The sequence below is a fragment of the Salvelinus alpinus genome, chromosome 1 (assembly GCF_045679555.1).
Source record: "Salvelinus alpinus chromosome 1, SLU_Salpinus.1, whole genome shotgun sequence".
In the NCBI taxonomy this organism is placed as follows: domain Eukaryota; kingdom Metazoa; phylum Chordata; class Actinopteri; order Salmoniformes; family Salmonidae; genus Salvelinus; species Salvelinus alpinus.
The window spans coordinates 91,535,489-91,552,307 of record NC_092086.1 but is presented as its reverse complement, the minus strand read 5'-3'; the positions used below and the strand labels follow the sequence as shown (position 1 = coordinate 91,552,307).

Here is a 16,819-nt window from a genome sequence, read left to right as displayed (position 1 = left end):
ACACTTTTCTAATGCGGTTGTTTGAGTGGATTACGGAGCTCGTGTGGGATTTCATAAATAACGGGAACATAAATTAAGTATACAGCTTTAAGGTAAGCTTTAATTCAAGCATTTTCTTATATTTGGCTATAGCATTTCTTCAATTAGCTGAAATATTACATTTATGGATAAGGTGATCAAGGCTACTCAAAGGAGGAACTCATCATGGTATTTTGTAGCTGAGTGCAACCTTTGCAGCTAACGTTAGCTTTATAATAATAGTTAACTAAATTACCCTTTATATATATAAAAGACCAAGTCCATTGTATGGCATGAACAGCTCAAATAAGCAAAGAGAAACAACAGTCCATCATTTCTTTAAGACATGAAGGTCAGTCAATACGGAAGAATTTGGAGTTTCTTCAAGTGCAGTCACAAAAACCATCAAGCGCTATGATGAAACTGGCTCTCATGAGGACCGCCACAGGAATGGAAGACCCAGAGTTACCTCTGCTGCAGAGGATAAGTTCATTAGAGTTACCAGCCTCAGAAATTGCAGCCCAAATAAATGCTTCACAGAGTTCAAGTAACAGACACATCTCAACATTAACTGTTCAGAGGAGCCTGTGTGAATCAGGCCTTCATGGTTGAATTGCTGCAAAGAAACCACTACTAAAGGACACCAATAATAAGAAGAGACTTGCTTGGGCCAAGAAACACGAGCAATGGACATTAGACCGGTGGAAATTTGTCCTTTGGTCTGATGAGTCCAAATTGGAGATTTGGAGACCGCCGTGTCTTTGTGAGACGAAGAGTAGGTGAACGGATGATTTCCGCATGTGTATTTCCCACCGTGAAGCATGGAGGAGGTGTTATGGTGTGGGGTTGCTTTGCTGCTGACACTGTCAGTGATTTATTTAGAATTCAAGGCACACTTAACCAGCATGGCTGCCACAGCATTCTGCAGCGATACGCCATCCCATCTGGTTTGGGCTTAGTGGGACTATCATTTGTTTTCAACAGGACAATGACCCAACACACCTCCAGGCGGTGTAAGGGCTATTTCACCAAGAAGGAGAGTGATGGAGTGTTGCATCAGATGACCTGGCTTCCACAATCCCCCGACCTAAACCAAATTGAGATGGTTTGGGATGAGTCGGAGCGCAGAGTGAAGGAAAAGCAGCTAACAAGTGCTCAGCATATGTGGGAACTCCTTTAAGACTGTTGGAAAAACATTCCAGGTGAAGCTGGTTGAGAGAATGCCAAGACTGCAAAGCTGTCATCAAGACAAAGGGTGGCTATTTGAAGAATCTCAAATATGAAATATTTTTTGATTTGTGTAACACTTTTTTGGTTACTACATGAATCCATATGTGTTATTTCGTAGTTTTGATGTCTTCACTGTTATTCTACAACGTAGAAAATACATAGCGTAGGGGTTGGTAACGTTAGGCTCCCAAGTGGCGCAGCGGTCTAAGGCACTGCATCTCAGTACTAGATGTGTTACTACAGACCCTAGTTTGATTCCAGGCTGTATCACAACTGCCTGTGATTGGGAGTCCCATAGGGTGGCGCACAATTGGCCCAGCGTCGTCCGGGTTAGGGAGCGTTTGGCCAGGGTAGGCCGTAATTGTAAATAAGAATTTGTTCTTAACTGACTTGCCTAGTTAAATAAAGGTTAAATGAACAATATATATATTTTTTTTATATCTGTCAGTCTACTAATTAACCTATACAAATAGGCCCTATTATATTTCAAAATCAAAATCAAATTTGCTATCCTATACTTGTAACTTGTAGGCCTCATGTGCTGCACCAGAATCACATGTTCTCTTCTGCTTTATCATAGTTTGAACAATGTGCGTAATTCCAGGCCATTTAATACAGTATAATACAATACAGTACAGTAATACAGTTCACACTAAAAAAGATTAGCCTACTGGAGCTAGTTTAATTTATTTACCCAAGAGAGCATATAGCTAGCTACATATATGGGTTTTTATGTTTTTATGTTGTGCGTAATGTGCCGTAGCCTACAGTATATCATATATGTATTGGATAATGGCACAATCATTTTGGCTTTTTTGGGCTTGGGATCATTAAATGTCGTTAATGTAGGGTTCATAAAATGTATTTAATGTATGGCTCATCAGGCTCAGGTAGCATCAGGTTTCATATCCAGACATATTCATATGCTTTATAATGCTTTTGAATGACATTTCCGATTTTGGTGGGAAATACCGGGTTACCTGGGAGAAATACACGGGAAAATATTCAACCCTAGTGTGGACTCTGCTAGCCTCCTCTGTTAGATCAGATTGACCTTGGAATGAGCCTCCCTCCTCACTGGAAGATGATATGTGTTCTCTTTCTGTGGTGCATGAGGGAACATCATTATCTGACATATTTCAGTCAGCTGCGGAATGTCACCAAAAATGCAACTGTAATGCCAAGGTCAAACTCCTTTACAAAATTCCTCAGTTTCTTATTAGCTTATTAAATATGACCATGCACTCTGTTGTGTGAACTAAAGTTACTAAACTGCAATGCATAGGGTCACTCAGTTGCTTTTTGTCTCTAGGCCTACAGTTAATCTGTTGTTGTTGTGTGGTTTGTTGCTTGTGTTTGCATGAGCCATGTCCTATTTTTGGGCATACCACACAGTGTCTCTATTGATGCCCAGGTACCTGATCTGAGCTCACTTCCTCCTCTCCTCTATGCCACTTTCTGTTTAAAGGCCAACCATGGTGGTTTCCCAGAACCACAACCCCACAATGCACTTTCAACTTCAAGCATAAATTATTTCCTGCGTTTTCATAAATTTCAGCATTTCATGCACTCATTTGAGACAATTTTCACACTGCCACGTAGGGCTGCACGATATGGACAAATAATCTAGGCATTATTTTTAACTAAATGTTGGAATTGCGATTTTACTTGCAATATAGATCAAAACACTTGGGTGAACTGTTGGTATCATGGAAATATGTCTAATTCAATAGTTAGACTATAAATTATAGTGGGCACTTTGAATACAGGGTTGTTTGACATGACAACGAATTAAAATGCCAGGGAGGAGTTATTGCGACAGGGTAGGAACCAAAGTGTTAGTCAGTGTTTCCCAGGGGACCCTATAATCTTTGGTTATGTTAAATCTTTCTTCATGTAGCCAACATATTCATGCTTCGCCTATTATTCTATGTCAGAAGATACTGTTGCACAAACAACATGCAGATTTAGACCTACACCATCACTGGTATCAGGCTGTATTAGCTAGCTACGCTTGCTCTGACTCAGTACATTTATTAACTAGCTAGCCAGTTAACTAGCGATTAGCAGCTAACACAATTTAGCTAAAACTTGCTAAGAAAAGACTGTTTGCAGATGTAAGAAACACAAACTAATAGAGTAATTATAGAACGCTTGTGGATTTATATTAAGAAGCAAAGTGAAAACAGCATCATTGTCATCAACATTGTTGCATGTGCTGCATTGACCGTATAGACTGAATGGAAGTGTCTCATGGTCAAGCAACAACAAATGCGCTCTTTGAGTGACGGGTCGGGACTAGGTCTGTGTGGAAAGCGCCATGGATAGAGAGTGGAGAGGGATGACTCAAGTTGCGGTTTAAACTACAAAAATGTACGTTACACATGGCATATCACATTTAACAAACCAAGCATTAAAATACCTTTTATAGAAGGTAAAGTAAAATCCCAAACCGGTCCATGCACTGTATACCAGTATATAGTAAAATATGGTATACCACCCAGCCCTAAAGGACGTAGGCCTTTGTAGAGAGTGGGTGAGGTTTCAGAGGAACTGCTCCAGTGTTTTGTCAGGGAGAGGGGGCCTGAGACTGCTGAGGGTGAGTGAAGGTAAGGAGGGGGAGTAAAGGAGAGGGAGAAAAAGATGGTGGCTGTGGGAATCAAACACAGATGGACAGCAAGCAGGAGAAGGTGTGTGATACTATAGACTCATAGACTAGACCAGGGATTCCCAACCAGATTCCTTGGTCTATCCACAAGGGGTACTTGAGAACACTCATGAGACCACATGCTTACTGATAAAATGTACATGAGGGGGTACTTCAGGGGTACTCCGGGAAGAGCAAAATTCAGTTGGTGGTACAGTAAGCAAAAAAGGTTGGGAACCAGTGGACTAGACAGAGCCACATACATAGGTTGCTGTTTACACAACATCACAATGACAGGGGCTCCAGAGTGGCGCCGCGGTCTAAGGCACTGCATCTCAGTGTTAGAGGTGTCACTACAGGCCCTGGTTCGATTCCAGGCTGTATCACAACCGGCCGTGATTGGGAGTCCCATAGGGCGGCGCACAATTGGTCCTGAGTTTTCCGGGTTAGGGTTTGGCCGGGGTAGGCCGTCATTGTAAAATAAGAATTTATTCTTCACTGACTTGCCTAGTTAAATAAATGTTTAAAAAAATACCAACTTTCTGTTAATACACCTATTACTTTTTTTCTGGACAAAGCACTTCTCCCACAGAACACTGTTTAAGCGTCCGTGCTTTATAACACTAACAGACTGGGTGAAATGGAGTATAGGTGGCAGCATAAACGGGGATAGAAAAGGAGAGAGGAAAAAAAGAGAAGTCTGGCAAGAGTTGTCGTGTAGATAACGATGAGTTTATTGCTCTGTTCCAGGGATTATACCTGATACTCATTAGACTACCTCTTTTACGCTGTCACCACACATGCATTTTGTGTGTGTACCTGTGTGTATGTGTGTGTTTTTGTTACTGATGTGGTACTGAAGTCCATCTGGTCTTCCTATGAATATTTGATGTATAAACTGTGTGTGTGTGTACATGTGTGAGGGTGAATGCATACCTGTGTGTGCGTACATACCTGCATGTGTTACGCGTGGATGTATGTGCACATGTTCACATGCTTTTGTGTGTGTGGGAATGACATCCAGTGTGATAATCCCCCCTGGCCTCGCTCAGACTTCCCTGCCCCAAATATCATTATCATTCCTCCATGCCTCATCATGACAGTGATGGAAAATGCACCAGCTAAAACACAATGAGGGGAAAGAGCATAACAAACTATCGGCATAGGCCTAAAGCCTATCAATGCTGTTGCATGTAGCTTTTGTCAGAATGTCTAGTCGTTGGAGATTTAGCCAAGGCTACAATATCATGCACAATGTTGCTGTTTTCGAGTTGGTAATGCAATTAACTGTAATTTCCTAAATTAGAGTCAGTCTATGCTACTATGAGAAGGACTGAATATGGTAGGGAAGTTATTTAGGCTCTATTTGTAAAAAAAGTGTTGGGATGCCTTTAAAAAAAGTATTTTATAGCATTTGTAAAAAGACATCCAAAGATGTTGTTTATTGTTATTGAGTGAAAAGGGGGTGGAGAGCATAGCATGCACTGTGGGTCTTTTAGGATAGGTCTGGGTGGAGAGATATTGGATCTCACTGTTCTGCACACTGCTCTTATGTGACTCTGTTCAGAGTGGGAGAGAGAGAGGCTCCGTCTGGAAAACATTATTCAAATTCCACAAGGCTGGATTTCTGATGATGTTGGCAAAGAGAGAGAGGGGACTATGGGGGGAGGGGGGGGTTAAATGATAGTAACTGGAAATCAGAACAGAGGTGGAGGCGGACAATGGGGAGTGCCATCCTCAAACTGAGACCAGTGACCTTGGCCTTACCAACCCTGTCAGGGGGTGAAGCCACTGTAGGGTGAAAGAGACTGTCAAATAAGTGCACTGCTGCTCCACTCCGTGTGTACTGTACATGAGGGGTTAGGGGATATAGTTATCACTAACACACACAAAACAAATGTGTGAACATATAGCCGTAGCCTACAAACATATGGCATAGAAGGGGTAGCAGAGTAGGGGTAGCAGGGTAATGATATAAGAGAAATGTCTGTGCTGGTGTTATAAGAGAGTGATGCATGTTTAATGGACTGTTTTTTTTTTTTTCATGGACGGGAAGAGAGCCAAAGGAGAGGGTTGGGTATGAAATTAATCTTGTTGGTGTGACAGTTCTATTGCTGTCATCTCCTACAAATCTGTCTCAGCTTGTGGGAGAAGAGAAGACGGGAGGGAGGGAGGGAAATAGTGCCCTCAGGCCTCAGTCATGTGATTTTTGTAACTTTTTTTATATAGTTTCAGAGCGATTACATGTTTTGTCAACATCCATGGGCTGTTTGGATATTTTTCCAAACCTTTTGAAGTCTTCCTTTTCTTTGCCCTCTATTCTTTGGTCTGGCTCAGACAGCATACTTTCCCTCGTATTTTTCTTTCTCTCCCTCTTTCTTTTTTGGAAGTTTCTCCGGTCCAAATGTGTGACGCGTAAGTGGAGTTACAGCCCGTGTTGCAGATCGGTGGTTTAAGAACTTGCGGACTAGTGGAGAAGAGGATGTTTTCTTGACCTGTCAATGGGACTAAAGGGCTGACGGTGTAAACAAGTTGAACTGCTGGTATTTAGGCTTGATGCTGTGTGTTTTGTCATAGGGTAGCAGGAGGGACTGAGAGAACAGAGAGGGAGGGAGAGCGGGGTGTGAGGGTGTGTATGTGTGTGTTTGGAAGAGAGAACCAGACTTACAGAAACAGAGACAGTATACTGTACTGTGTGCGAGAGCGAGAAGAAGGAGAGAGGAACTGTAATCTGAATCTATTGCACATGGACAGAGAGACTAACTAGAACACGTAGGGAGTCTTCCTGACGAGGAGGGAGGACCAGTGACTCCAGAGGCACCAACGACCAGAGAGCGAGATCACCAAACACTAAGCTAGGACAGGATGAGGTACCAAGGCAGGGTAAGATCCTTTTCCCTTCTCTAAATGCTGCTCATAACATGTCATAGATGTCTGTTTGTGTGTGTGTGTGTGTTGCAGAACACACAGAGCAGATGTGTACAGAACATATTGAACATTCCTCTGAAAACCAAGGTAATGTAAGCTCATGTTGGGTTGCCCTCACAGCGACCACAAAGAGGAAAGGGAGACACGTTCAGTCATTCATCAATCACAAATAATGTGCTCAGCATGAGTCAGGGTGTACAGTACAAGTCAAAAGTTTGGACACACCTACTCATTCAATGGTTTTTCTTTATTTGTACTATTTTCTACATTGTAGAATAACAGTGAAGACATCAAAACTATGAAATAACACATATGGAATCATGTAGTAACCAAAAAAGTGTTTTTGGAAGAAGCGGACCACGGTGCAGCGTGGTGAGCGTACATTACTTTTATTTTAGAATGACGCCAACAAAAACAATAAACCATACAAAACCGACCGTGAAACTGAAGGGCTATAGTGCCACAAACAAAGACAACTACCCACAACGAAAGGAGGGAAATAGGGCTACCTAAGTATGGTTCCCAATCAGAGACAACGATAGACAGCTGTCCCTGATTGAGAACCATACCCGCCCAAAACATAGAAACACAAAATCATAGAAAACAAAACATAGAATGCCCACCCCAAATCACACCCTGACCAAACCAAATAGAGACATAAAAATATATTTTATATTTGAGAATCTTCAAAGTAGCCACCCTTTGCCTTGATGACAGCTTTGCACACACTTGGCATTCTCTCAACTAGCTTCACCTGGAATGCTTTTCCAACAGTCTTGAAGGATTTTCCACATATGCTGAGCACTTGTTAGCTGCTTTTCCTTCACTTTGCGGTCCAACTCATCCCAAACCATCTCAATTGAGTTGAGGTCGGGTGATTGTGGAGGCCAGGTCATCTGATGCAGCACCATCACTCTCTTTCTTGGTCAAATAGCTCTTACTCAGCCGGGAAGTGTGTTGGGTCATTGTCCTGTTGAAAACAAATGATAGTCCCACTAAGTGCATGGCGTATTGCTGCAGAATGCTGTGTTAGCCATGCTGGTTAAGTGTGCCTTGAATTCTAAATAAATCACTGACAGTGTCACCAGTAAAGCACCATCACATCTCCTCCTCCATGCTTCACGGTGGGAACCACACATACGGAGATCATCCGTTCATCCACTCTTCATCTCACAAAGAAATGGTGGTTGTAACAAAAATTCTCAAATTTGGACTCATCAAACCAAAGGACAGATCTTTACCGGTCTAATGTCCATTGCTCGTGTTTCTTGGCCCAAGCAAGTCTCTACTTCTTATTGGTGTCCTTTAGTAGTGGTTTCTTTGCAGCAATTCGACCATGAAGGCCTGATTCATGCAGTCTACTCAGAACAGTTGATGTTCAGATGTGTCTGTTACTTGAATTCTATGAAGCATTTATTTGGGCTGCAATTTCTGAGTTGCAGTTAACTCTAATGAACTTATCCTCTGCAGCAGAGGTAACTCTGGGTTTTCCTTTCCTGTGGCGGTCCTCATGAGACCCAGTTTCATCATAGTGCTTGATGGTTTTTGCGACTGGACTTGAAGAAACTTTCAAAGTTCTTGAAATTTTCCGGATTGACTGACCTTCATGTCTTAAAGTAACGATGGACTGTCCTTTTTCTTTGCTTATTTGACCTGTTCTTGCCCTAATATGGACTTTTACCAAATAGGGCTATCTTCTGTATACCAACCCTACCATGTCACAACACAAGTGATTGGCTCAAACGCATTAAGAACGAAAGAAATTCCACACATTAACTTAACTTCTTTGAGATAGAGGGCAGTATTTTCACGTCCGGATAAAAAGCGTGCCCAAAGTAAACCGCCTGTTTCTCAGGCCCAGAAGCTAGGATATGCATATAATTAGATTTAGATATAAAATACTCTAAAGTTTCTAAAACTTTTAAAATTATGTCTGTGAGTATAACAGAACTGATATGGCACTGTTTTCAATTTTTTATTATAAGCCCAAGTCCTCCCAAATTGCAGTTCCTAGGGCTTCCACTAGATGTCAACAGTCTTTAGAAAGAGTTTTAGGCTGGTTTTTAGAAAATTGACCCGGAAATTGTAGTTTTTCTAGGTGGCTCCCATTTTGGCCTTAAGTGATTCCAAGCGCGTGGAGGAAAGCGTGTTCTTTCTTGTTTATCTCCGGTAAAGACAATAACGAATAACTTGTATGGAAAAGTTTATTAGTAACGTTTGGGATTCATTTTGTATGCATTGTGACGGAGGGAAACTGAGTGGATTATTGACTGATGCGCGCCAGCTAAACTTGAGTTTTTATGGATATAAAAAAGGACATTATCGAACAAAAGGACCATTTGTGATGTTTATGGGACATTTTGGAGTGCCAACAGAAGAAGATCTTCAAAGGTAAGGCATGAATTATATAGTTATTTCTGAGTTTTGTGTCGCGCCTGGCGGGTTGAAAAATGATTGTCATGTGTTTGTTTGATGGGATGCTGTCCTCAGATAATCGCATGGTATGCTTTCGCCGTAAAGTATTTTTGAAATCTGACACCTTGGCTGGATTAACAAGAAGTTAAGCTTTATTTTGACATATTGCATGTGTATTTTCAAGAATGTTAAATGTTTACAATTCTGTAGTTTGAATTTGGCGCTCTGCACTTTCACTGGATGTTGGTCAGGTGGGACGGTAGCGTCCCATCTAGCCTAGAGAGGTTAATTAAGGCACACCTGTCACCATTGAAATGCATTCCAGGTGACTATCTCATGAAGCTGGTTGAGAGAATGCCAAGAGTGCAAATCTGTCATCAAGGCAAAGGGTGGCTACTTTGACAAATCTAAACTCTAAAATATATTTGGATTTGTTTAACACTTTTTTTGGTTGCTACATCATTCCATGTGTTATTTCATAGTTTTGATGTCTTCACTAATATTTTACAATGTAGAAAATGTACAAATAAAGAAAACCCCTTGAATGGGTAGGTGTGTCCAAAATTGTCCCACCATTACAATGTGTCATCTACATTTCCTGGGACTGATTGTAGGCTCTCCAGGGACATACTGTAGCTGGTATTTTTCCACACTGTCCAGTGCTAGCACATCCATGATAGAGAGCCAGCTGTGGGGATGATGTGTGTCCACCCATAGTAGGTTTGTCTGGGGACAGAGGAGAGGGGCACCTTATAAGGAAGGGACTGAGGGGAATCAGCACAACTGAGCTGGCTTAAGGGGACCAGAGCCAAGTCCAGCTGAAGCCTCTCTGCTGCCTCTCATAGATCCACATCCACAACCCTTTTGGCTCCATAGGACTACAATACCTTCAACCCTCACTACTATAGGGGTTGTTCAATGTAATTTCAGCAAGCCATGACACCCACCATCTCAGATTGTTCTGAAATAGTTTCTGTAGTAGAAACAGATAAGATAAGCATTCTGGAAACATTATTTTGTTGAAATATAATTTGATCTCTGAGAAATTAAGAAAATTGATTGCACCCAAATTGGCCATTTTAATTTATAGGATTCATATAATATTAAATAATAATAGTACCTAACATCTGATTTGGACCAAACTGTTTTCTAACAATGACTAAGACATGAGGAATCCAAAGAGATGGTCAAAAGCCAACCACAGACCCCCACCCCACGCCATGGTTCCCCAACTGGCAGTTTAATTTGGCCCACCAAGTTTTCTGAGCAACATAATTTTTTACATTTTCATTTTTGGACATAAAATACTTTAAAAACACCAGGAAATCAGCTCCAAGTGATTTTAATTTTGGCAATCTGTTCCCAAGTATTCCCACGCATAATAGAGAGACACGTGATTGTATACAAATGTAAGCAAGGTTTGAAATTATTATGTTTTAGTCAAATATTATATAATATATCTGTTTGGGCTTCTTGCGGTCAATTTGCAGTCTGCAAATGATTTGTAATTATGTTCTGGCCCCCCAAGCATCCACTCAACAACAAAATCGATCTGCAGCTGAATCTACGGTGCCTTCGGAAAGTCTTCAGACTCCTTGATAATGACGAAGCAATTACAGGATTTTAGAACTTTTTGCTAATTTATAAATTAAAAAAATGAAAATATCACATCTACATAAGTATTCAGACCCTTTACTCAGTATTTTGTTCATCACTACATGACAATATGTTTTTCTTAGTATAGCTCAATTCTTGTTTTGTCTATTTGAATGAAAACACCCCTCTCTTTCTCTGAGTACCCATCGACCCTCCCTGACTCACAGTGATGCCCTCTGCCTCGTACTCCTCCTGCTCAGACTTGAGGGTGAGCTCAATGAACAGCTGCTGCAGCTTCTCATTGCAATAGTTGATGCAGAACTGCTCAAAACTACAGGGAGATGGTTAGGGTAAAAAATATGGCACAAAACAACTGTGCTACAATGTTTTTTATTTATTTATTAACCTTTATTTAACCAGGGAAACCCATTGATAACGGGGTCTCATTTCCAATGGTTCTCTGAGAACAACAGTTCAAGCAATGTGAGCAACATATTTAAGCATGATCATCACAAAATTAGTTACAGAGCTTCAAATAAATTATATTACATTCAAAGAGGAGTAGAAACAAATATACAGTGTATTCAGACCCCTTGACTTTTTCCAAATGTTGTTACATTACAGCCTTATTCAAAAGTTGATTACATAGTTTTTCCCCTCATTTATCTACACACAATACCTCATAATGACGAATCAAAAACAGTTTTTTAGAACATTTTAGAAAATATCTGAAATATCACATTTACATAAGTATTCAAACCCTTTACTCAGTACTTTTTTGAAGCACCTTTGGCAGCGATTACAGCCTTAAGTCTTCTTGGGTATGTCGCTACAAGCTTGGCACACCTGTACTTAGGGAGTTTCTCCCATTCTTCTCTGCAGATCCTCTCAAGCTCTGTCAGGTTTGATGGGGTGCGTCGCTACACAGCTATTTTCAGGTCTCTTTTCACATTGAACCGAATGTATTGGGCTCCCGGGTGGCGCAGCGGTCTAAGGCACTGCATCTCAGTGCTAGATGCATCATTACAGACCCTGGTTCGATTCCAGGCTGTATCACAACCGGCCGTGATTGGGAGTCCCATAGGACGGTGCACAATTGGCCCAGCATTGTCCGGGTTAGGGTCTGGATGGGGTAGGCCGTCATTGTAAATAAGAATTTGTTCTTAACTGACTTGCCTAGTTAAATAAAGGATAAATAAATAAAAGTATTGAGAACGCCTGTGACACTCATCTTTCTCCATTGACCGCAATGTATTGAGAGAAATGTCAGCTACCTTTTTGCAGAAATGTCCCAGAATGAGGCTTTCAGGCTGATAATGGGCTGAATCTGGGTGAACTATCCATCTAGTGGTCAGAACCTGGTAATATCAGAATGTAGGATGGGACATAAACCGAACAACTTCAATTACAAATTTCTCTGAACGGGGGGGGACATCACCAAATTAACAGAGAATGTCCGTTGGTGGCTTCTGATTTCTTTTTTGGATTCCTCATGTCTAACTTATAGTCAAAATCAGATGTTATAGTACGTACTATATTTACTGAATATTATATGAATCCTATAAATTAAAATTACCAATTTGGGTGCAATCAATTAGCTTAATTTCTTAGAGATCAAATTATATTTCAACAAAATAGTGTTGCAGGAATACTAATCTTATCTCTTTTTAACAACAACAAAAACTATTTCAGAACAATCTGAGATGGAGGGTGTCAATCCTATTTCTTGTGCTTTTTGAGGTGGAACAACCCTTAAGGCATTAAAGAATCAATGTGCATTATTTTAAAATGACAATTGAACAGGTAAAGAGGTATGCTTAGAATATAATCTATGCAGAAAAAGATACGTAATGTTGACATGGAATTGGGCATAATGATTATGGCTCTATATTGCAGGAAAAATCTGTTTCAGGTGTTTGAAAAATGCAAAATTCTTAGAATTTCCCCCCTCCGGACCACCTCCGTTCATCCTCACGTACTTCCCTCGAAAATAATGGGTGCATGACGTCCCTGACCTAGAGGCTTGTGCTTTTCTGATGAGTACCTACTGCACTTATCTTCTCACTGAGGGCCACAGGACAACAGCAACTAGGCCTACACTATTTGAGAGTCCACTCACAACCCTTTAAAGAGGCAGAAGAAGGGTGTGAGCTAAAGCATTAGAGTTGAGATAAACACACAAAAGACACAGTCAATGGAGTTCCTTGAAGACCTGACCCTAAACCTGACCCTAAAATACTTCAGTTGTATCCTTCGGAAAATCTGACTGCTTCGCTAATCGCTATGTATTCATGTGTGTGTGAGAAAGAATTCCTCTGTTTTACTGGCTGCAGGAAGGCCACCTGCAGAAGTGAGTGGGAGCACAATACACTGAGTTAGAGGGGGGCTGGGTTGGAGCGCAGAGTGGAAGTGTCTCCGGCCTTCCTCTGCTCAAAGTTCTTGGCTACACTCCACTGTTGTCCTTGTGTTGTTTCAAGGATTTTCCACCATTAAGCGTTCAGAGATAACGACCAGTTAATTACCTTAACGAGCCCCTAACGACACCCCTGACAGGGCTGTGTGTTCCCAAAGCACCTGGCCCCATTGTTCCTCTCCCTTTGTGTGTGTTTGTGCGTGTGCGTGTGCGTGCTTGTATGTGTGTATGTTTGTGGGTGGGGGTCCGTGCATGTGTGAATATGTGTGTTAGGGGGGGCTGGCTTACTCTGTTCAAAAGATACAGAGAGTGATCAAACAAACTAGAGGGTATTGGTTGTAGTAGTACTGTGCTGGAATATAGGATGTAGCCTAGCCTTGAAATTCTGGTCTGTACTGCTGGATTATAGTACAGTCATAGCTGGATAATCCACAGTAGGTATATTTTGATTTGTGTGTCTGTTCCCTTGGGATTTTTTTCTGATGGACATGACGGTGAACTTCTCTGGATATTAATTCCTGTCATGTTTGCCATCATTGTACCAGTGTTTACATGTACAAACACCTCTTTAGCAGTATTGGTCAGAACCTGACTGGAGCTATGGCCTGTATTTACTGTATATACATCCCAATACGCTATCTCACAATCACACAATAGAGGAGTTTAGAGACACTGTTTATATTAGCGATTCTTGAAATGCCATCATTGTTTGATTTGTGTTCTGCATGTCTGAATGTCCTGTGTGTGCTTTCATCTGGTTGATGTGGTTGTTCTTTGACAAGCCTCTTGTGGAGGTGTTTTTGCAGTGCTGTGGTGTTGTCAGTATACACTCAATCCCAACTCGACCCTCTGCCCAACCCTCCATGCACTTGTGTTGATCTAAGAGGTTATGTAAGCGATATGGGGAAAATTACTCCAAGCCTATCAAGGGGAAAGGTGAGGATTTTAACATATTGTTTATACCTGTCAAATTCTATCGTGTCTAGATGAAGTGCATATTGGTAGGGCCAAGGGGTCAATTTGGGTTATGTGTATCTGGGGAAAGAGCAGCAGGCAATGAAGCCCCCCCCTTTTCTCACCCCATCCCTCTATCTCTCTCTTTCAATTCAATTTTCAATTCAATTAACTTTATTGACATGGCAAGTTCATTATTACTTACATTGTCAAAGTATCTCTCTCTCTCCCAACTCTCTCTCTCTCTCTCTCTCTCTCTCTCTCTCTCTCTCTCTCTCTCTCTCTCTCTCTCTCTCTCTCTCTCTCTTTCTCTCTTTCTCTCTTTCTCTCTTTCTAGGAGGTGGGAGGTGAGGGCAGAGTTCATCTAGTTATGGAGAGTACTCTGACAGCACGTGACAGGGTGGGGGTACAGGACTTTGTCCTGCTGGAGAACTACACCAGCGAGGCGGCCTTCATCGAAAACCTGCGCCGACGTTTTGGGGAGAACCTCATCTATGTAAAGAATCATATCATTATGGAAATATTGGTCCTATAAAAATGATTGTTACATGCTTCGTAAACAGCAGGTGTAAACTAACCGCCCCCCCCCAATCTTTTGGGGAATAATATAAAAATATAAAAAATAACACGAGAAAGGAATAAATACACAATGAGTATTCAGACCCATTGAATTTTTCCACATTTTGTTATGTTACAGTTAAAATGGATAAAATCGTTTTCCCCCCTCATCAATCTACACACAATACCCCATAATGACAAAGCAAAAACAGGTTTATAGAAATGTTAGCAAATTTATTTCAAATTAAAAACGGGAACGTCACATTTACATAAGGATTCAGACCCTTTACTCAGTACTTTGTTAGCCTAGAGCCTTCTTGGGTATTTCATTTTTATTTGATTTTATTAACCTTTATTTAACTAGGCATGTCAGTTAAGAACCAATTATTATTTACAATGATAGCCTAAGAACAGTGGGTTAACTGCCTTATTCAGGGGCAGAACTACAGATTTTTACCTTATCAGCTCGGGGATTCGATCTAGCAACCTTTCAGTTACTGGTCCAACGCTCTAACCACTAGGCTACCTGCCGGTATGACGCTACAAGCTTGAAAAACCTGTATTTGGGGAGTTTCTCCCATTCTTCTCTGCAGATCCTCTCAAGCTCAATCAGGTTGGATGGGGAGCGTCGCTGCACAGCTATTTTCAGGTCTCTCCAGAGATGTTCGATGGGGTTCAAGTCCGGGCTCTAGCTGGGTCACTCAAGGACATTCAGAGACTTGTCCCGAAGCTGCTCCTGCGTTGTCTTGGCTGCGTACTTGGGTCGTTGGCCTGTTGGAAGGTGAACCTTCGCTCCAGTCTGAGGTCCTGAGCGCTCTGGAGCAGGTTTTCATCAAGGATCTCCCTGTAGTTTGCTCCATTCATCTTTCCCTCCATCCTGACTAGTCTCCCAGTCTCCACTGAAAAACATTCCCAGAGCATGATGCTGCCACCACCATGCTTCACCGTAGGGATGGTGCTAGGTTCCCTCCAGATGTGACGCTTGGCATTCAGGCCAAAGAGTTCAATCTTGGTTTCATCAGATCAGAGAATCTTGTTTCTCATTGTCTGAGAGTCCTTTAGGTGCCTTTTGGCAAACTCTAAGCGGGCTGTCATGTGCTTTTTACTGAGGATTCGCTTCCGTCTGGCCACTCTACCATAGAGGCCTGATTAGTGGAGTGCTGCAGAGATGGGAGAACCTTCCAGAAGGACAACCCTCTCCACAGAGGAACTCTAGAACTCTGAGTGATCATCGGGTTCTTGGTCACTTCCCTTACCAAGGCCCTTCTCCCCCGATTGCTCAGTTTGGCCGGGGGGCCAGCTCTAGGAAGTCTTGGTTGTTCCATACTTCTTCCATTTAAGAATGATGGAGGCCATTATGATCTTGGGGACCTTCAATGCTGCAGAATTTTTTTTGTACCCGTCTCCAGATCTGTGCCTTAACACAATCCTGTCTTGGAGCTCTATGGACAATTCCTTCGACCTCATGGCTTGGTTCTTGCTCTGATATGCACTGTCAACTGTGGTACCTTATATAGACCGGTGTGTGCCTTTCCGAATCATGTCCAATCAATTGAATTTACCACAGATGGACTCCAATCAAGTTGTAGCAACATCTCAAGGGTGATCAATGGAAACCGGATGCACCCTGAGCTCAATTTTGAGTAACATAGCAAAGGATCTGACTATGTAAATAAGGTATTTCTGTTTTTTATTTTTAATACATTTGCAAAAAAATAAGGAAAAAAAAGTTTTTGCTTTGTCATTATGGGTTATTGTGTGAAGATTGATGAGGAAAATTTTTTATTTAATCAATTTTAGAATAAGACTAACATAACAACATTTTGTAAAAGTCAAGGGGTCTGAATACTTTCCGAATGCACTGCATGTACATATGGGTAGGGATAAAGTGACTAGGCAACAGGATAGATCATAAACAGTAACAGCAGCGTATGTGATAAGTCAAAGGACTTAGTGCAAAAAGGGTCAATGCAGATAAATCGTTAACCAATAGCTAACCTGACTAACTAACTATTTAGCGGTCTTGTGGTTTGGGGTTAGAAGCTGTCCAGGGTCCTGTT

The 16,819-nt window shown here is 41.5% G+C and overlaps 1 protein-coding gene across 1 annotated transcript in view; it reads left to right on the top strand.

The window, feature by feature from the left end:
- Window positions 1–6,085: 6,085 nt before the first annotated feature.
- The window catches only part of LOC139534182 (unconventional myosin-Ic-like), a 28,908-nt gene continuing 18,174 nt past the window's right edge, over window positions 6,086–16,819 (top strand). The window contains exons 1-2 of the mRNA XM_071333062.1: window positions 6,086–6,778; window positions 14,539–14,697. Of these exons, the coding sequence (XP_071189163.1) occupies window positions 6,761–6,778; window positions 14,539–14,697 (177 nt within the window). The 5' untranslated portion in view covers window positions 6,086–6,760. The remainder of the gene's footprint in view (window positions 6,779–14,538; window positions 14,698–16,819) is intronic.